This window comes from Pleurodeles waltl, chromosome 7 (assembly GCF_031143425.1).
Source record: "Pleurodeles waltl isolate 20211129_DDA chromosome 7, aPleWal1.hap1.20221129, whole genome shotgun sequence".
Lineage (NCBI taxonomy): Eukaryota > Metazoa > Chordata > Amphibia > Caudata > Salamandridae > Pleurodeles > Pleurodeles waltl.
This window is the reverse complement of record NC_090446.1, coordinates 413,044,658-413,067,047: the sequence shown is the minus strand read 5'-3', so window position 1 is coordinate 413,067,047 and position 22,390 is coordinate 413,044,658. Positions and strand designations below refer to the sequence as shown.

Below are 22,390 nucleotides of genomic sequence, written 5' to 3'. Positions count from 1 at the left end.
TCCAGCTGGGCCCAGCAAAGGCCGAATTTAAGGGGCTATCAGGCCTCCTTTTGTTTGAGTAAACTGGCGGGGTGCTATCTGGAGCCTCACACCTAGGTGTAAATGCATTGGAGGGGAAACAAAGGCACACATCATGTTATCGCTTCATAGGTGCTTGAGAAAGGAGTGGGTTTGACTTTGTTCAATCCCTGCATATAAGAGGTATGAATGCATTGTAAGAATGTCAAGTGTGTTGGTCACAAATAATTTAAATACCACTGTTTTTGTTTTATTTCTTTTATAGCGCTACTCATCCCAATGAAGGGTGTCAGAGCACTTTACACCACATGTACTTAATCTCACACTTTGTGGAACTCCGTAGCCAATTGCACCTATAGTTAGTGAGGAAATGTATACCATCCTCTCTCAGGCCATACAGGCTGATTGTGATGCTGCCAAATTCAGAATTTTCTGTGGGCTTGATACCATGAGCTCTCTTGGTAAAGCCATAGGCACACTCTTGTGGCCCTTTGCAGTCATGCTTGTATGCAGTCAAATGCTTTTTTTTATGCTGCCCAGATGAGCCTCATGGGCATGCTCTTTGAAGGTTTCTGTGTTTTCGAGGATAAACCAGACTCTGCCTTAGAGTGGTTCAAAGGTAGCAAGGCCACAAAAACCTCGCTAGACCTTTCTGCTGCCCCACTCCAGCTGCACCACCAGTTTCGCCCCCTCCGTGGTTACGATAGTGGTTTTCAGTACTGCTAGCAGATGCAGCCTGCACCGCAACCCCCCACCCCATTCACAGTTGCAATAATGGGCTGTAGGGGCAGCGTGCAGACCTGTCTTTTGCCCCTTCAGCTGCCAAAGCCCCTAAACCTGTTTAGTGTGCCCTTGACGGCACACAGCCACCCTGTTGGAGGTAGGATCAATCATTTTCGCGCGATGACTTCGGGCAAGTGTGGTCTGCAAATTGTTCAGCGGGAACACTCTTAAAGGTCCTTGCACCCCCTGCCACATAATCCACAAACATCAGACCTATTGTGGATGACTATCTGGCCCTATTGCACCAGGAAGTGCAGTCTCTTGTGGCCAGGGGAGTCCTGGAGAGGTTGCAGGTTCTAAAAGTTGTTTGTGGGTGTTACTTTGCTAATTCCTGGTGATAAAAACTCTGTCCTATCTTAGACCTGCTCCCTCTCAGTGCTTTTCTGCCAAAGGACAGATTTACGTGGCTCCTCCTGACCTAGGTTTTATCTGCCCTTCACCCTGGAGACTGGATGGTTGTGTTGGACCTGCGGGAATGCTTAATTCCGCGTTCCTTTCCTGCAGGTCCACAGGGGTTAACTGAGAATTGGGACCATATTCAGTTCCTTTTGCTTCGCTTCAGCCTCATCAGTGCCCCTTGGGTGTCTATGTAAATGATGGATGTGTTCGGAGGTCAGGGGTATAGGAAGCTTGACTGGTGTGGGGTGGTGGACACCTGTGGTGTTTACACTTTAGGAAGCCAGGGCTCTCTAGGGTAGCTGTCGATGAGCAGCCAAGACTTATCTATGGGGAGTGTAAAGCACTTGCAATACCACACTATTTACACATTAACTTATAACACATGAAAGAAACCACACAGGGTTACAGAAATAAAGGTATTTTATTATGGTAACACTAAACTTGAATACTTAGAGACAGTCTCCCAACTGGAGGTAAGTATATACTGTGCATAGCATAAGAAACAACAAGCATTGGTAAGAAATAGTAGAGAATAGCTAGAGCTCTAGGGACGAGCCGTACCATATACTGAAATAATGGAATGGAAAGTTAGGTCCCCCACCCAAGGATGTGAAGTAGTTATTTAGGAGCTGGGAAAACTCTGAACCCCAAGAGGTGAGTACTTAGATGACCCCCAGCGACCGGACAGTAGAGGTAAGTTACCTGGTTTGCCATAGGCTAACAAGGAGACTTAGAAAAAGAACTTTGCAAGAACCAGACCAGGGGAACCCAAAGTTGGATCCTGGAAGAAGCGGACCTGCAAAAGAAGGGGACAGAGTCCAGTCCACGATGGAGTGTCCAGACTGGGCAGGAGCCATTGCTCATCCTTCTGTGGGTGAAGATCTGTGTTGATGAAAGAGGATGAAGACCATCTGCGGAGTCCAGGAGTTGCACAGGAGTCCCCGGAGTAGTGCAGAAGATGTCCCACGCCGGTCGACAGATTGCAGAAGGGTCAGCAGTCAGGAGGACCCCCCAGCAAGCCTTGGCAAATGCATACCAGGTGTAGGAAAATGGCTCCCTGTTGCAGTTAACCCCCACTTTTTGCCTGATATTGATGTTGACTTGACTGTGAAGTGTGCTGGGACCCTGCTAACCAGGCCCCAACACCAGTGTTCCTTCACTAAAAATTTACCATTATTTCCACAATTGGCACACCTCTGACACACAGATAAGTCCCTTGTAAAAGGTACCAGTGGTACCAAGTTCCCTGTGACCAGGAAAGGTCCCTAAGGGCTGCAGCATGTGTTGTGCTACCCTAAGGGACCCCTCACCTAACACATGCACACTGCCATAGCAGATTGTGTGTGTTGGTGGGGAGAAAAAGGCAAAGTCGACATGGCATCCCCCTCAGGATGCCATGCACACAAAATACTGCCTGTGGCATTGGTAAGTCACCCCTCTAGCAGGCCTTAAAGCCCTAAGGAAGGGTGCACTATACGACTTGTGAGGACATAACTGCATGAGCAATATGGCCCTACAGTGTCTAAGCAATACCTTAGACATTGTAAGTACAATGCAGCCATATTAAGTATATGGTATGGGAGTTTGTCAAAACTAACACCACAATTCCATAATTGCTTCACCGAACACTGGGAAGTTTGGTATCAAACTTCTCAGAATAATAAACCCACACTGATGCCAGTGCTGGATTTATTAAAAAATGCACACAGAGGGCATCTTAAAGATGCCCCCGGTATTTTACCCAATCCTTCAGTGTAGGATGACTGGTCTGTGGCAGCCTGCCACTGAGACGAGTTTCTGACCCCCTGGGGTGAGAGCCTTTGTGCACTCTGGGGCCAGAAACAAAGCATCCACTGGTTGGAGGTGCTTCACACCTCCCTCTGAAGGAACTGTAACACCTAGCAGTGAGCCTCAAAGGCTCAGGCTTCGTGTTACAATGCTCCAGGGCACTCCAGCTAGTGGAGATGCCCGCCCCCCGGATACAGCCCCCACTTTTTTTCAGCAAGTCCACAGGAGATAATGAGAAAAACAAGGAGGAGTCACCCTCCAGCCAGAACAACCCCTAAGATGTCCTGAGCTGAGGTGACCTCTGCCTTTAGAAATCCTCCATCTTGTTTTGGAGGATTCCCCCCAATAGGATTAGGGACGTGTCCCCCTCCTCACAGGGAGGAAGCACATATAGTGTGTAACCACCCTCAAGGACAGTAGCCATTGGCTACTGCCCCCCAGACCTAAACACACCCCTAAATTAAGTATTTAGGGGCAAACCTGAAGAAAGGAGGATTGCAGACCTGAAAGCCCCGCAGAAACAACGGAGATGACAACTGACTTGGCCCCAGCCCTACCACCTGTCTCCAGACTCAAAGCACTTGCACAGCAACGCATCAGGCAGGACCAGCGACCTCTGAGGACTGACCTGCACCTAAAGAACCAAGAGCCTCCCGAGGTCAGCGGCTCTGCTCCAGAAACAACTACAAAACAAGGAACTTTCAAGAGACTCCAACTTCCCGCCGGAAGCGTGAGTCTTCACACTCTGCACCCAACGCCCCCGGCTCGAGTTTGGAGAAACCAATACTGCAGAGAGGACTCCCAGGTGACTCCAATGATGTGGACACCCTGAGTCAACGTCCCTGCACCCCCACAGCGACACCTGCAAAGAAGATCCAGAGGCTCCCCCTGACCGCGACTGCCTGGTAACAAAGGAACCCGACGCCTGGACCAAGCACTGCACCCACTGCTCCCAGGACCGAGAGGAACCACCTACCAGCGCAGGAGTGACCAGCAGGCATCCCCCATCCTAGCCCAGTTGGTGGCCGGCCCGAGAAGCCCCCCTGTGCCCTGCCTGCAACACTAGAGTGACCCCCGGATCCCTCCATTGTTTTTAATGACAAACCCGACAGCTACTTTGCACACTGCTCCCGGCTGCCCCTGTGCCGCCGAGGTTGTGTTTTGTGTGCTTGTGTGGGTTCCCTTCTCCTGGGCTCTACAAAACCCCCCTGGTCTGCTCCCTGAAGACACAGGTACTTACCTGCTTGCATACTGGAATCGGAGCACCCCTGTTCTCTGTAGGCGCCTATGTTGTTTGGGCCCTCCCTTGACTTCTGCACCTGACCGGCACTGTGTTGCTGGTGCTGTGGCTTTTGGGTTGCCTTCAACCCCCAACTGTGGGCTGCCTATGCCCGGAGGACTGAACTTGTAAGTGCTTTACTTACCTCAAAAACTAACCTTTACTTTCTTCCCCCAGGAACTGTTAATTTTTGCACTGTTTCCACTTTTAAAATAGCTTATTACCATTTTTACCAAAACTGTGTATACTGTTTTAAATCAAAGTTCTATACTTACCTGTGTGAAGTACCTTACAATTTATGTACTTACCTCGAAATTTGAAACTAAAAATAAAGAATATATATTTTTCTATATATAAACCTATTGGCCTGGAGTTATATATTGCCTGTGTGTGTACAACACATGCTTAACAGTACCCTCTGATAAGCCTACTGCTCGACCACACTACCACAGTATAGAGCATTAGAATTATCTAATTTTGCCACTATCTTACCTCTAAGGGGAACCCTTGGACTCTGTGCACACTATTTCTCACTTTGAGATAGTATATACTGAGCCAATTTCCTACACCAGGACAGAAGAGGAGTTTCTGAGCTGAATAAGACCAGCAAGGCCCTGGGGACTCGACATGGAAAACGAGTTCAGGCTGACCCTCAGCAGTCGGGAGAGCCAGCAGAAGCAGTTGCAGCCCCCACAGGCAACACACTGGCAGCAGGCACAGTAAGTTGCATTGAGGCCCAGTCAGCACACCTGAATAGAAGTCCCATGTTGCTGGAGCAGCAGAGGGGAGACTGTCCTTGCAGGAATAAAGTGCTGGAGAATGGGGATACTTGGAGCCTGAAGATCTCTCAGAGCAGGAGTCAACAAGCCTTGGGTGCTGAAGAGTCACAGTGCACAGGGATTCTGTTTTTCAAGGAAAGGCAAGGGGTCACAGTCTCCCAAATTGAACAGAAGGCAGAGAGGACCAAGGAGACCACCCAGATCCACCACCTGTGTTGCAGGATCCAGGCAGTTCCAGACTAGAGCAGATCCATGCAGCTGGACGGCGTTGCCTTAGGTGCCTACAGATGCATGGGCGTGACTCCTTCACTCCAAGGGAGATTCCTTTTTACTTCTTGGCGCAGCTGAAGTGTCGCAGACCCCAGAGGAAGCACAGCCGTGGAAATGATATATTGCTGGAAGGAGCCGGGGAAACAATGTTGCAAGGGGAGGTCGTCTCAGGAGTTGCAGTCTTGTTTGGTTCCTGAAGTGTCCAGTTGCGGTTCCGGGGGCCAGGAGCAGAAGAGGTCGATGAAGAGGAGTCCGGGTGGAGTCTTGCACGCCAAATCTGGGGACTCACCCACAAGGGAGCCCCTAAAATAGCCCTAAAAAGACATTCAGTCACTTTCTACAGTGACAACCTATCAGAGGGGGTCACGGACGTCGCCTGCCTGACCTGGCCACTCATATGCTCCCAGGGGCCTCTGCACATCTTGTTTCCAAGATGGCAGAATCTAGTGGCCACCTGCAAAAGCTCTGTGCACCACCCATGGGGTGTTAGTGGACAGGAGAGTGTTCACTTCCCTTTCCTTTGTCCAGTTTTGCGCCAGAGCAAAGACCGGGGGGGTCCCTGAACTGGAGAAAACTGGTTTATGCAAGGAGGGCACCAAATGCTTGGGAATCTAGCCCTCCTGAGTCTTGTAACATCTGTTTCCAAGAAACGTTTTTTTCATCCCCTCTCCCACAGTCAATCCTTTATTCTGCTTCCCCTGCCTAAGCTGGCCAAGCAGCAGGAGGGCAGAACCCTGTTTGAGGGGTGGCAGCAGCGTGAGCTGCCCGCCTACCCTGGAAGACTGGTGAGAGCAATACTTGGGGGGGTAAGGGGGATTTGGGGAGTCCTCTAAGGAGCCCCCAAACAGCATGGGGTCATGCCACCAATTCTGGCCTTGGTATTGGGATATGATTCCTACATGTTTGATACCAAACATGTCTAGGTTCAGATTTACCATTATGTAGCTAGACCACAGGTAGTGGTGACTTGTGGCCAGTACATGGGCAAAATGGCTTCGCCACAATTACAAAATCTAGTGCAATGGAACTGGAAGTCATAGGGACACCTCTGCTCTTGCAGGGGTGCCCTCACACACAGGGCCCTGCACCCTGCCCTTTGGGTTAAAAAGGTCTGCCACAGGGTTGACTTAGTGACCTAGTGCAGTGACCAGCAGGGGTACACCAGTACGCTAATTGTGGAGTGTAAAAAGGTACCAGGGTGACAAACTTTGGAGGAGAGAGCACAATCACTGGGGTCTTGCTTAACAGGAAGTTGAAGTTCACTATGCATGCGCTGAAGTCAAACCTGACTCCTTTAGCAGATGCTCCCCTTTATCAGTAATTCTGTACAACAGTGTAGTTTTGCACCTATTCCCCGGAGCATAGAGTCCAGGACATTCAGACTATGATTCCAGTGTTTAAACCTCAGTTCTGTAATTCAGTAAGGATGACTCAGAGGCTGCTGCCACTGATGGCCTGCTGCATGCTGCGTGTCCTCGCTGTTTGTTACCTATAATGTTTGTTTTGTGAAGGGTTTACAGTATGTTTCCCCTTTTTCCATTAATTAAGTACCAATGGGATTTAAATGTGGTCCTTGGGTTCCTTTTGTGCTCCTTTTGAACCTCTACAGCATTGTCCTCTGTGACAGTCTTTATTGTCATATCGTTTGCACGGTGGGTGAGCGAGCTACAAGCCCTCCTTACACTACTTTCTACCCAGACAAGATGGTTCTGTGGACACAAGGCTCTTTGCTTATGAAAGTGGCAACTACTCCACTTCAAGTCAGGGAGAACATCACCCTTTCAGTGTTCTTCACTCCAACTCACCCCTCCAAGGAGGAGGAGGGGATACGATTAGATACAAAAAGGGCTCTTAGTTCCTATTTTGATAGTATCAGAGACCACCGGGTAGACGATCAGCTCTTTATTGGATTTTGCTGGTCTACAGATATTGGAGGCAGTGCAGAAGAGAATCATCTCGTGCTGGATCTTGCTCTGCAGTAAGATAAGATATTGACCAAAAGGCAGCACCCAGAGGGAGGTCTTGCAGGCTGTTTACCACAAGGCTACTACCACTATGTTGGAACACGTGGTGCCTGTCCAGGACATTTGTAAGGGTGCCATATGGGCTTCCCTCCATATATTTATGAAGCACTACTGTCTCGACAGCAAGGTCTGTCAGGGTGCTGCTTGAGATTTTCTAGATCCGTCTGACGTCTGGGATATTATTTAAAAGACTAGGAATCTGTGTTTAAAATAGTCTCTTCCTAAAGGACCGTTATGGAAGGTGAGTAATGTGTTTGTTTTGTACAGCCAATTATAATTAAATAAATGGCAAGTCATTCAAGTTATGTAAAATTCTGATTTAAAAACTAGCCAAAAGTCTGGGCAATAGTTTCTTGACGTGTTTGTTTTTTCAGTAATCCTGTGGATTTAAGTAACCCTGCAATTATAAGCTCAACTCCTAAATTTCAAGAGCAGTTTCTGAATGTGAATGGAATGACTCAAGAATTCCACCAGTATCCCTGCCTTAAACAGCTTCCTCAGATATTCTTCCGTGCTATGCGTGGAGTCAGCTGCTTAGTGGACGCTTTCCTAGGTAATGTTTACTATATTTAAGAACTTGTTGCTTTGGTAATATTTGCATGTTTATTTCTTTTATCTGATTTAGCTAATTGTTCATCATGTATTCGAAGCACAGATAATCTTTCGAAGAGCTTTCTTGTATTTGTTTACAGTAACCCATCTAGAGTAATTCTTTGTGAGCATTCCATACTTTTATGGTTTATTGGTGTATTTTTAGGTACACAGGCTTAACTGTTAGAAGACATTTGTGGCAGAAGTGCGTGTATTTTAAGTAGGTATTATGAGTGTGCCAGTAGTGAATTACTCCCAGGTTTCCTTACTTTGATTATGTATTATTACGAAAGTTTATAGTTCACTTACGTGACTAAAAAAAAAAATACCCGTTTGTATCTTGCATACGTTTTGGTGGTGTTATCAGGGCATTCCAATTATTTTTTTCCACCAAATTGTATTGTCAAATATATTTCACTGTGAATTAGCTTCTTAGATGTATTATTTGTGGCCGTACTCAAATTTACAAGTAGTGTGTTTAGCAATCTTTGTCAGCACGCATAATAAATGTGCCAGAAAAATTCCCAACCACAAATATTATAGTTTGACAGGATAGATAGGATAGATCAGTTTCACTGTTAGTTACATGATTAGTCAGTGGTATTGAGTTTGTGTGTCGTACAGTCATGTATTGGAGCCGTTTCTCTCCGCGCAGTGCGGCCAAGACATAAGACAATCAGATAATTGAAGTGTTATGTTTTTGTTTGTTTTCAAATTCCTTTCATAATAAATGAAGTAACCTAAATGACAAAAGTTAATGTGCTTATTTGGGCAGTGCTCTTTTTGTTATTTTTAAGGCCGCAACCGAAGCGACGAGCTGACAAATCATTTAAACACTTAATTTTTTTTTTTTGTATTAGAGTTACTTAAGTAGTGCAGACCTTGCCATAAGGGAGCAGAGTGCTATACAGAGTCAGATGAAAGCGTAACGATAGGCTGGATTGCTGGTTTGTGAACTGTTATAGCATTGTCATGTAGTGTTATGTAATGTAAACGATTTTCAGCTCTAGTGCTACATAATTTGTTTATTTTTGGGAATATTTACTTTAGAACTTCATAACTTTTATTTGCCCTTTCATCCTGGCACATAACAATTTTTTACTGTTTGAAAGGACCCTAAACTGCTTAAAAGGGTATTAAATTAACATTTTGTATAGCATTGTTATGCAAGCGTGACATACGCACATCTCTTCATCCCCTTCTTCGCACGCACCCACCCTCATAAGTTCCTTTTTTCAGTTCCCATTTTCCCCATGAGTAATGATAGCAAACTACTGTAGGAGGCTAGCTCAGTATATGATGTACACCTATAGGCGAGGCACCATGTACTGAGTCCAGGCAACATTTAGTGATAGTGTAGGTGGCTCTAGATAACCAAATCTCTCATAAGGGTATCAGAAAAGAGCAGTTAAGGCTTATCCAGGAGGGTGTAAAGCAGTTTACATATACCACACAGGTCAGTCAGTGAAGTGCACACAAGAAAGAACCACACCAGTGTTAAAAACCTATGTAATATTTATAATAGAAAACACTCTAGAACTAACTTTGGTATATCTCCTACTCAGAGATATGGACATTCAAAAATATACTTAGCAACAGGTAAGTAAAGCCATAAAATAACCTGGGCCTGGTGGGGAGGGGAGCCATATACTTAATAATAATAATTTAAAAAAAGGAATGAAAAAAACACTAACAACCCACACTACCACCCAAGGACCCTTAGGACTGGGAAGTACTAAAACCCCAAAGCTAGTGTAGGAAAGTACAGTCTTCGTTGGCCTGTTACCCCCATTTTTACCTGTATGTCAGTATGTTTTTGCCTGTCTGACTGGGATCCTGCTGGTCAGGACCCCAGTGCTCATAGTTTGTGGCCTAATGTATGTGTTGTCAGTAGTGCTTGACTGTCACTGAGGCTCTGTTAATCAGAACCTCAGTGCTTATGCTCTCTCTGCTTTTAAATTTGTCACTGTAGGCTAGTTTCTTCATTTACCAATTTCAATTGGCACACTGAACCCCTCTTATAAATCCCTAGTATATGGTACCTAGGTGCCCAGGGGATTGGGGTTCCAGGCAATCCATATGGGCTGCAGCATTTCTTTTGCCACCCATAGGGAGCTCAGACAAACCCTTGCACAGGCCTGCCATTGCAGCCTGCGTGAAATAATGCATACAATATTTCACAGCCATTTTCACTGCACTTAAGTAACTTATAAGTCACCTGTCTCACCTGCTGAAGGTTAGGTGCAAAGTTACTAAGTGTGAGGGCACCCTTGCACTAGCAAAGGTGCCCCCACATAGTTCAGGGCCATTTCCCAGGACTTTGTGATTGCAGGGACGCCATTCCACACATGTGCGCTACATATAGGTCAATAACTATATGTAGCTTCACAATGGTAACTCCGAATATGGCCATGTAACATGTCTAAGATCATGGAATTGTCCCCCCATTCCAAATCTGGTATTGGGGAGCCAATTCCATGCATCTTGGGGGCTCCAGCATGGACCCCCAGTACTGCCAAACCAGCTCTCTGCGGCTTGCACTACAGCTGCTGCCACCTCACAAACAGGGTTCTGCCCTCCTGGTGTCTGGACAGCCCAGTCCCAGGAAGGCAGAACAAAGCATTTCCTCTGAGAGCAGGTTGTTACACCTTCTCCCTTTTGGAAATAGGTGTTCTAGGCTGAGGAGGGGTAGCCTCCCCCAGCCTGGGGAAATGCTTTGAAGGTGCCCTCCTTGCATAAGCCAGTCTACACTGGTTCAGGGACCCCTTGTCCCCTGCTCTGGCACCAAACTGGACAAAGGAAAGGGGAGTGACCACTCCTCTGTCCATCACCATCCTAGGGGTGGCGCCCAGAGCTCCTCCAGTGTGTCCCAGACTTCAGCCATCTTGCTTTGCAAGGTGTGGGGACACTCCGGAGGGCTCTGAGTGGCCAGTGCCAGCAGGTGATGTCAGAGACCCCTCCTGATAGGTCCATACCGGATTAGGTAGCCAATCCCCCTCTCAGGGCTATTTAGGGTCTCTCCTGTGGGTTCTCTTAAGATTCTGCAAGCAAGTTTCCTTCAGGAATCCTCTGCAACAACTTCAGCATCCTCTGACCTCTAATCAACCACTTCCTGCTCCAAGAACAGCTGGAACTGCAACAAAGTATCCACAAGGGATACATTTTTTCAGCAACCTCAGCTCCAAGTCAGCAACTGCAACAGTTTCCACGGTGTGCACGCTGTGAAGACTCCCTGCCTTCATCCTGCACCAGAAGGACCGAAGAAATCTCCAGTGGTATGACAATCAGTCCCCTGCTCCAGCAGGCACCTTCTAAGACGACGACCCGTACCCTTGGACTCCTCTCAAAGCGACGAGCGTGCTCCTAAGGACACAGATGTTGGACCCTTCGACATAGTCTGTCCTGAGGTCTTGCTAATGCAATTTGGAGGAGGTAAGACCTTGCCATCCCTGAGAGCGACAGTACACCTGTGTACTGTATCTTCTTCTTCATCTCCTGAGGCCTCTGTGCACTATTTGCTAAATTCTTTTGTGCACAGCCTGGCCCAGGTCCCCAGCACTCCATCCTGCGACGCTCAACTTTCTGAGTTGTTCTCCGGCGGCATGGGACCTTCCTTTGTTGTGCTGCATCAACCGCGTTTTGCACCTCCTTTGTCACCGTGTCCTGAAACCTCCGGGTTTGCTGGCTGGCATCCTGAGGGCTCTCTGAAGTGCTCTTCTTCCTCAAACAGAGTTGAGGCCCCCAGGTCCCTCCTGGGTCCATCCAGTGCCATTTTGACACAAAATGCACTTTTGTCGTAGCCAAGGCTTTTTGGCGACTTCCAACACGAGTTCCTTCAATATCTCCCTACAGAACACCAAAATGGACACAGTAGGTAGTGGCAGAAGGACAAGCTGTTGCCAACAATCAGATGCAGCAAGGGGAATTATTACTAGTGTGGTGATCAGAAGGCATGCTTGGTTGAGGTCCTCCGTTTTCAAACCTAAAATACAGCAAGTGGTCCTTAATATGCCTTTTAATAAACAGCAACTATTTGGACCTGAGGTGGACACCACTATTGAAAAATTAAAAAAGGGCTCGGATACAGCAAAGGCCGTGGGTGCCCTTTACACAACACCTTTTCGAGGCACTTTTCTTAAGCCTCAATTTTGAGGAGGTTTTAAACCCCAATGTAGGAAGTTGGCTCTGTATATGCTATTTCAAAGTAAGAAATAGTGTGCACAGAGTCCAAGGGTTCCCCTTAGAGGAAAGATAGTGGCAAAAGCAGATAATTCCAATGCTCTATTTTGTGGTAGTATGGTCGAGCAGTAGGCTTATCAGAGGGTAGTGTTAAGCATTTGTTGTACACACAGGCAATAAATGAGAAACACACACTCAGACTTACTCCAGGCCAGTAGGTTTTTTTATTGAAAAATATATTTTCTTAGTTTATTTTAAGAACCACAGGTTCAAGATTTACATTAAACACTTTACATGTAAGGTACTTCACTTAGATACTTTCGGAACTTTGAATGAAAACAATATCATGTACAGCTTTTGTAAAAATGTCAATAAGCTATTTTCGAAGTGGACACAGTGCAAAAATCAACAGTTTCTGGGGGAGGTAAGTAAAGGTTAGATTAGGAGGTAAGTAAAACACTTACAAGTCTCAGTCCTGGGGCATAGGCAGCCCACTGTTGGGGGTTCAAGGCAACCCCAAAGTTACCACACCAGCAGCTCAGGGCCGGTCAGGTGCAGAGGTCAAAGAGGTGCCCAAAACACATAGGCGCCTCTGGGGGACAGGGGTGCTCTGGTTCCAGTCTGCCAGCAGGTAAATAGCTGCGTCCTCAGAGGGCATACCAGGGGGGTTTTCTAGAGCACTGGGGGGCACACAAGTAGGCACACAAAACACACCCTCAGCGGCACAGGGGCAGCCGTGTAAAGTGTGCAAAGTAGGTGTCGGGTTTCAGGTAGGAAACAGTGGAGGGCAGTCACTCTAGCGGGGCAGGCACGGGGGGCTTCTCGGGACAGCCACCACCTCGGCAAGGCAGAGGGTCGCCTGGGGGGGGTCACTCCTGCGCTGAGGTTCGGTTCCTTCAGGTTCTGGGGGCTGCGGGTGCAGTGTTGGTTCCAGGCGTCGGGTCCCTTGTTACAGGCAGTCGCAGTCAGGGGGAGCCTCTGGATTCTCTCTGCAGGCGTCGCTGTGGGGGCTCAGGGGCATCGTCTCTGGTTAGTCACGTGCCCGCAGTCGTCGGGGAGTCCTCCCTGAGGTGTTGGTTTTCTGCAGGTCGAGCCGGGGGCGTCGGGTGCAGAGTGTAGAGTCTCACGCTTCCGGCAGGAAACGTGAAGTCTTTGGAAGTTGCTTCTTTATTGCAAAGAAGTAACTGGTTTTGAACAGGGCCACTGTTCACGGGAGTTTCTTGGTCCTGTAGACCAAGGCAGTCCTCTGAGGCTTCAGAGGTTGCTGGTCCCTGTCGGATGCGTCGCTGGAGCTGGTTTTCGAAGTTGGAGACAGGCCGGTAGGGCTGGGGCCAAAGTAGTTGTCTTCCTCATTCTCTGCAGGCTTGTAGGTCAGCTGTCCTCCTTCTTTCTTCAGGTTGCAGGAATCTGGTTTCCTGGGATCTCGGGAGCCCCGAATACTGAATTTAGGGGTGTGTTTAGGTCGGGTAGGGCAGTAGCCAATGGCTACTGTCCTTGAGAGTGGCTACACCCTCTTTGTGCCTCCTCCCTGAGGGAAGGGGGGGGGCACATCCCTATTCCTATTGGGGGAATCCTCCAAAGCCAAGATGGAGGATTTCTAAAGGCAGGGGTCACCTCAGCTCAGGGCACCTAAGGGGGTGTCCTGACTGGTGGGCGACCCCTGCCATTATCTCCCCTGGACTTGCCACCAAAAGTGGGGGCAGTGTCCAGGGGGCGGGCATCTTCACTAGCTGGAGTGCCCTGGGGCATTGTAACACGAAGCCTGAGCCTTTGAGGCTCACTGCTAGGTGTTAGAGTTCCTGCGGGGGGAGGTGCTAAGCACCTCCACCCAGAGCAGGCTTTTGTTTCTGTCCTCAGAGAGCACAAAGGCTCTCACCCCAGGGGGTCAGTAACTAGTCTCTCAGCAGCAGGCTGGCACAGATCAGTCAGTCCTGCACTGAAGGATTGGGTAAAATGCAGGGGGCACCTCTAAGATGCCCTCTGTGTGCATTTCTTTAAATAAATCTAACACTGGCATCAGTGTGGGTTTATTATTCTGATACCAAACTTCCCAGTATTCAGTGTAGCCATTATGGAGCTGTGGAGTTAGTTTTTGACAATCTCCCAGACCATATACTTAATATGGCCACACTGTACTTACAATGTCTAAGAATAGACGGACACTGTAGGGGCATATTGCTCATGCAGCTATGCCCTCACCCGTGGTAAAGTGCACCCTGTCTTAGGGCTGTAAGGCCTGCTAGAGGGGTGACTTACCTATGCCACAGGCAGCATTTTGTGTGCATGGCATCCTGAGGGGGATGCCATATTGACTTTGCCTTTTTCTCCCCATCCCCACACACACAATCTGCAATGGCAGTGTGCATGTGTTAGGTGAGGGGTCCCTTGGGGTGGCACAACATATGCTGAAGCCCTTAGGGACCTTCCCTGGTCACAGGGCCCTTGATACCACTGGTACCTTTCACAAGGGACTTATCTGTGTGCCAGGGGTGTGCCAATTGTGGAAACAATGGTACATTTTAGGTGAAAGAACACTGGTGCTGGGGCCGGGTTAGCAGGGTCCCAGCATACTTCTCAGTCAAGTCAGCATCAATATCAGGCAAAAAGTGGGGGGTAACTGCAACAGGGAGCCATTTCCTTACACCCAAACATCAGAGGCTTCTACGTCCCAACAAAAACAGGGACAATAATATTATTCCAGGGAATCTATCAGGGGCTCCTATACAGGACACAATTTCAGAAGTAGGGGAAATCCGCTGTCACAAGAGGTGCCTCCACCTCATCAAAGCAGTGACTTTCTATCCATCCCCACATAGCACACATCTGTGGGAGGATGACTGCGATATTTCCACCTCATTGGCAACACATTACATCAGATCAGTGGGTACTGTCAATTATCCACAATGATTATTGCCTAGAAGTCCTCTCCATTCCCCCAAACATTCCCCCTCGCTCACACAGACTTTCTCCCGAACACATTGCTCTATTAAAACAAGAGGTAGGATCTCTACTACTCAAAGGTGCAATAGAGGTAGTACCAATCAATCAACAAGGAACAGGACTATATTCCTTATACGTCCTCATACCAAAAAAGGATGGCGCACTCAGACTAATCCTCAATCTCAAACCTCTCAATCAGTATATTCTCTCAGAACATTTCCTCATGGTCACTCATGTCATCCCTTTGTTACAAAACAAGACTACATGACAGTATTAGATCTAAAAGATGCTTACTTCCATATTCCTATACATCCAGCACATCGCAAGTACCTGACATTTGTAATAGCAGGCAAGCACTACCAATTCAGAGTGCTGCCCTTTGGAGTAACAACAACACCAAGAGTATTTACCAAATGCCTAGCAGTGGTTGCAGCATATCTCAGAAGACAGTGCATACACATCTTTCCCTATCTAGATGACTGGCTAATAAAAGCCAGTACCATTCAAACTTGTCAACGACACACACAACACACAATCAATACCCTACACAGTCTAGGGTTCTCAATCAATTACCTGAAGACTCATCTTAAGCCAGCCCAAATACAAGCATATATGGGAGCAGTTCCGAACACTCAGCATTAGCTTATACAAGCCCACAAAGAATTCAAGCGTTCCACAGTCTCATATGGCAACTGCAATACAATCAAACGTACACAGTAAGATTTATCATGAAACTCTTGGGAATGATGGCATCCTGCATATCTGTAGTACCCAATGCACATCTAAACATGAGACCCCTGCAACAGTGTCTCTCACAGCAATGGTCTCAGGCACAGGGTCAACTTCATGATCTACTGTAGTGTTGTTGGACCGCTAGACTTACAACTCTCTGCAATTGTGAAATCACACCAACTTATCAAAGGGGCAGCCATTTCAAGACCCTTGGCCACAGACCATAATCACCACAGATGCATCAATGACAGATTGGGGAGCCCATCTCGACAATCTTACCATACAGAGAGAATGAGACTCAATCCAGCAGACTTACCACATAAACCACTTGGAATTGCTGGCAGTGTTCTTAGCAATCAAAGCATTTTCATCCAGAGATCACACACAAGACATTCTTAATAAGGGCATACAACATGACAGCAATGTATTATCTGCAAAATCGGGGGTGGGGGGGTGGGGAACACTCAGCCCTTAGCCCAATTGTCCCTCCTAGCATATACAATTTAGAAGTGGACAATTCACAATCTCATTCATCTACTAGCAGAATACATCCCAGGGATACACAACTAGCGGACCTCTACGCAGCAACAAATACACAAATGGGAGATTCACTCCCAAGTAATTCAACAGTACTTTTATATGTAGGGAACACCAAACATAGGCCTTTTTGCAACAAGCGAAAACACAAAATGCCCAGCTAAATGGAAACGGTTCGTATATATTACGATCAACCCAAAAACATTGATCCACTTAAAGCATCAGTACAGGATATTGTATGTTATTTGCTTAACTTACAAAAAGCAAATCTTGCGTAGTCATCTATTAATAGCAATATCGGTCTTCCTCCAAAACAGAAAGCATACCTGTTTAGAATTCTTGTCATAAAAGCTTTTATGGAAGGCCTTAAAAGAGTTATTCCACTTAGAGCTCCACCAGCTCCTGCCTAGAATCTTAACATTGTGCTCACAAGGCTTATGGGTCCACCATTTGAACCCATGCATTCTTGCACTCTTCAGTTTCTCTCATGGAAAGTTGCTTTACCTACTTAAGGAGAATAAGTGAAATTCAAACATTCACTTTAGAAGAACCTTTCTTCCAAATTCACAAACACAAAATAGTACTTAGGACAAATTCAAAATTTCTACCCATAGTGGTTTCACCATTTCACATCAATCATTCAGTGGAATTGCCAGTCTTCTTTCCACAGCCTGATTCAGTTGCTGAAAGAGCTCTCCACACACTTGATCTCAAAAGAGCTTTCATGTATAATATAGACAGAATAAAAGATTTTAGAAAATCTAATCAACTTTTTGTGGCTTTTCAGCAACCTCATAAAGGGAATCCTATTTCCAAACCAGGATTGGCCAGATGGATAGTAAAGCGTATTCAAACTTGCTATCTTTTCTTTTTTTTTTTTTGATAAACCATTTTTATTAGTTTTATGTGAAACGGCCTTACAGTCCAATAGGTCACTGGTACAATCAGCACAGGTAAAGTAGTACACTATATAGACCCAAAGCATGATATACTAATGCACACACAGGAGCCAATGCCCCACTTGTCAGATTGCACACATCCCCATATGGTCAAACTAGGCTTCTTGCCCCATCCCAACTCCCCACACCATTGCTTATTTGGCTGGGCACCCTTGTGCTTCATAGACCACTTTTTCCTGCTGAGCACACCAGTCCACCCTCTGACGCCATTTTACGATCTCAGGTGCAGCCTCAGTCTTACATTTCGCTGCAATGTCTCTTTTGGCCACCAAGCAGGCCACCCCCACAAATGTCTGATGTTCTTTGCTGGAACCCACCCCGTCGAGCACCCCTAGGAGAACCAGTATTGGAGCCACTTCGACTTCCACATCTCTAACTCTGGAAATCTCTCCGAGCACCTCCCTCCAATAACAAGTTATATGGGGGCAAGTCCATACCATATGAAAGAAGTCTGCGTTGGGGCTTGCACAACGAGGACAGTCCACCTGGGGCCGCAGGCCCGCTCTATGCAACTTGTCAGGTGTGAGGTATGCTGTGTGAAGAAAGTATACCTATACCACTCGAAGTAGGGAGGTCGTAATTAGAGACCGTAGGGCCATCAACGCTTCCCTCCAGTCTCCATTGTCGATCGGGCCAATCCACTGCTCCTATCGCTCTCAGAGCTTGTCAAGTGTTTGAGTGGTGTTATTAACTAATGAGCAGTAAATGCGTGACACTCCCCCTCTGCCCAGGGCGGCCATCATAATTTTGGCCTCTACGGGGCTGAATTCTGGGAATTCTGTCCCTGTCTGAATGTGTGCCTGCAGTGTGTGCCTAAGCTGCAGATACCGGTGGAATTGGGACTTATGCAGCTCAAATTGCTCCTCGAGCTCCTGAAGTGATCTCATGCGGGAGTCAGTCCAAACATCACCCAGCTGGGAGATACATTTAAGGTCCCATTTATGGAATCCCCAAAGCGCCGAGACCTCCCCTAGCCACAGTCCCTGCCACAGCGGCGTCTGCTGAGTAAGGTGGCACCACCACCCCGTCGTTCGCTGTGCCGCCCTCCACCCCGCCAACACCACCTGAGTCACTTCTGGAACATTATGCGGCAGGGGGTCACCATACAACCCCCCAAGCAAGCCAGAGAAGCCCATCGTCAAGAGTTCTAGCTGAAACACCAGATCCGACCAGCCCCTCCCAACCAGTCGTGGATGACCAATAAATGCATAGCTAAGTAGTATAGATAGAAGTTGGACATTCCCAGTCCCCCTTCATAAACATCCCCTTGACAGGTACGGAGCGCTAGCCGGGGTGCAAACCATGCCATAAGAACCGCCGTGCCACCGCCTCCATCTCACTAAACCACTTCCTAGGAATATGGTGCGGAAAATTTTGAAGCATGTAGAGGAGGCGAGGAAGAACCATCATTTTACATAGCGCAATTCGGCCCAGAATGTTTAGGGTGAGCGACTGCCAGCTCTGGAGGACCTCCTTGACTCTGAGTCAAGGGTGTCACATTGAGGGACCACGCCAACTCAGGCAGGAATGCTACATGTATCCCAAGGTACTGGAAGCTATTACTGTGGAGGGGGATATCCTGCTGCCAATCATAGCTATCCCTGGCTGGGCTCAGCGGGACCAGGAGAGACTCACCGGGATTTACTACCAGACCCGACGCTTCCGCGAACAGGCCTAAGAGCTGCAACATCCGCGGCCCGCTTCTAGCTGGGTTTGCTAAAAACACCAGTACATCATCTGTGTACAGTGCGATGCAATCTTCCTGCCCAGTGGGCCAGGCCCACCCATCTATCAAGGGATCCTCCCTTATCAGCCTCGCCAACAACTCCATCGCCAGTGTGAATAAAAGCGGAGAGAGAGGGCAGCCCTGGCGAGTCCCCCTCCGGATGGGGAATAAATCCAACACCACCCCGTTCACCGGCACTCGGGCTGTAGGGTTAGAGTACAGGAGCTTCACCAACCCGCCCTTCTCCAGCACCCCCCAGGGGATAGGACCAATCCACTGTATCGAACACCTTCTCGAAATCCACGAGAAGGAGTGCCAGTGGGGGCGCCAAGAGGGCTTGGTTAGCCAGTCTTATACAATGCCTAGTACTCCTATTCGGCATAAAACCACACTGGTCCGAATGTATTAGTGAGGTCAACACTTTTCTCAACCTGGCTGCCAGAACTGTAGAACAAATCTTAATCTCTGTGTTGAGTGAGATGGGTCGATACTCGGAGCAGCTCCGCGATTGAGGCTTCGTCTTGGGAATTACTACAATAGTTGCCCCGGCAGGACCCCCCCAGTCCTTTCTGCCTCCTCAAACATGGCTAGCAGGTGCGGGGCAAGCACATCTCGAAACTTACTATAGAGCTCAGCCGGGAACCCGTCAGGACCTGGAGTCTTAACAACCACTAACTCTGAGATGGCGGCTCCAATTTCCTCAACACCCACCGGCTCGTCCAAGTCCCGTCTGTCGGCCACCGAAATCTTCGGGAAGGACTCCTCCTGTAATAGGGGGTCATCCCTCTCCACTAGAGCTCTGGGGCGCTCCTCATACAATCTTGCATAGTAGGTGGCAAAGCTCTGCGCAATCTCGCAAGGTGATCTGGAAACCGCCCCGACTCAACAGTGACCTCCGGAACAATCCTCCCTGCCATCTGGCCAGTTGCCAGCCAGTGCAGAAGCTTGCAGTTTTTTTCTCCCCACCCACAAACCCGGGCCACGGAAGCTCGCCACACGTGCTTCGTTGTCTCAAGAGTAGCATGCCTAATCTCCTGCCGAGTCCAGATGAGTTGCCTCATTACTTCACTGTCAGCCTCCGCGAGTCGGCCCTCCAGGCACACCGCTTGGTCCTCCAACACTGACACCGCCTGACTATGCGCCCGCTCCCTCACACGAAGAATGTATTTGGCGTGCCCGCGAAGGGTAGCCTTACAGGCAGCCCAAAGTGTACCTGGGGACAAAACCAAACCAAGGTTAATATAGAAATATTCTGACAGGCATTCTCCTATGGCCTGAGCGTAGTCGCCATCCTGAAGAAACCACGCATTAAGCCGCCATATCGGGCGTCAACCCGTACCAACGTCATTGAGTCGAAGCAGGAGTGGCACATGATCAGAGACCCCATGTGGGAGCATTTCCACCGCCATGACCCGAGATACGTTGAGGGCTGGAACAAGAAAGAGGTCTATCCTGGTGTGAGTATGGTGCGCTGAACGATGTGTGGGTGTACCGCCACAAACGGGGATGCCACGTCCGACAGACATCGCAGAGACCGAGACCATCCACCTAATTACGCATTCCTGATGCTCTGGCAGCCTGACTTGAGGACAAAGGTCCCATAATGTCTAACTCTGGGTTCAGCACTGAAGAGTCCTCCCAAAATACAGTCCTGGGGCAAGCCCCGCCACCACATCCCTAAGGGTCATAAGAAAACTCTGTAGCGCTCCGGGGGGCATAAACACTAAGGATGTTGAAGGTGCGCCCTCCCACCATCCCGGAGATCACCACATACCGGCCCTGTGGGTCCGAGTGAGAGGTAGCCACCACCATGGATAGAGAACGGTGCAATAAAATGGCCGTCCCCGTGAGCCCCTGGAAAAGCCAGCATGATAGACCCTGTCATACCCCTCTCTCAGCAACAGGGACCAGCGACCTCTGAAGCCCCAGAGGACTGCCCTGCACCCAAGGACCAAGAAACTCCAGTGAACAGCGGCCCTGTTCCACAAAGACTGCAACTTTGCAACAAAGAAGCAACTTTACAGGGAGTGCAGAATTATTAGGCAAATGAGTATTTTGACCACATCATCCTCTTTATGCATGTTGTCTTACTCCAAGCTGTATAGACTCGAAAGCCTACTACCAATTAAGCATATTAGGTGATGTGCATCTCTGTAATGAGAAGGGGTGTGGTCTAATGACATCAACACCCTATATCAGGTGTGCATAATTATTAGGCAACTTCCTTTCCTTTGGCAAAATGGGTCAAAAGAAGGACTTGACAGGCTCAGAAAAGTCAAAAATAGTGAGATATCTTGCAGAGGGATGCAGCACTCTTAAAATTGCAAAGCTTCTGAAGCGTGATCATCGAACAATCAAGCGTTTCATTCAAAATAGTCAACAGGGTCGCAAGAAGCGTGTGGAAAAACCAAGGCGCAAAATAACTGCCCATGAACTGAGAAAAGTCAAGCGTGCAGCTGCCACGATGCCACTTGCCACCAGTTTGGCCATATTTCAGAGCTGCAACATCACTGGAGTGCCCAAAAGCACAAGGTGTGCAATACTCAGAGACATGGCCAAGGTAAGAAAGGCTGAAAGACGACCACCACTGAACAAGACACACAAGCTGAAACGTCAAGACTGGGCCAAGAAATATCTCAAGACTGATTTTTCTAAGGTTTTATGGACTGATGAAATGAGAGTGAGTCTTGATGGGCCAGATGGATGGGCCCGTGGCTGGATTGGTAAAGGGCAGAGAGCTCCAGTCCGACTCAGACGCCAGCAAGGTGGAGGTGGAGTACTGGTTTGGGCTGGTATCATCAAAGATGAGCTTGTGGGGCCTTTTCGGGTTGAGGATGGAGTCAAGCTCAACTCCCAATCCTACTGCCAGTTCCTGGAAGACACCTTCTTCAAGCAGTGGTAAAGGAAGAAGTCTGCATCCTTCAAGAAAAACATGATTTTCATGCAGGACAATGCTCCATCACACGCGTCCAAGTACTCCACAGCGTGGCTGGCAAGAAAGGGTATAAAAGAAGGAAATCTAATGACATGGCCTCCTTGTTCACCTGATCTGAACCCCATTGAGAACCTGTGGTCCATCATCAAATGTGAGATTTACAAGGAGGGAAAACAGTACACCTCTCTGAACAGTGTCTGGGAGGCTGTGGTTGCTGCTGCACGCAATGTTGATGGTGAACAGATCAAAACACTGACAGAATCCATGGATGGCAGGCTTTTGAGTGTCCTTGCAAAGAAAGGTGGCTATATTGGTCACTGATTTGTTTTTGTTTTGTTTTTGAATGTCAGAAATGTATATTTGTGAATGTTGAGATGTTATATTGGTTTCACTGGTAATAATAAATAATTGAAATGGGTATATATTTTTTTTTGTTAAGTTGCCTAATAAT

At 48.0% G+C, this 22,390-nt stretch overlaps 1 protein-coding gene across 4 annotated transcripts in view; it reads left to right on the top strand.

The window, feature by feature from the left end:
• RALGAPB (Ral GTPase activating protein non-catalytic subunit beta) overlaps window positions 1-22,390 on the top strand; it is a 1,713,320-nt gene that overhangs the window by 281,548 nt on the left and 1,409,382 nt on the right. For all 4 annotated transcript variants that reach the window (XM_069243900.1, XM_069243898.1, XM_069243901.1 and 1 more), the window contains one exon: window positions 7,715-7,893. In XM_069243900.1, coding sequence (XP_069100001.1) covers window positions 7,715-7,893 — 179 coding nt within the window. The remainder of the gene's footprint in view (window positions 1-7,714; window positions 7,894-22,390) is intronic.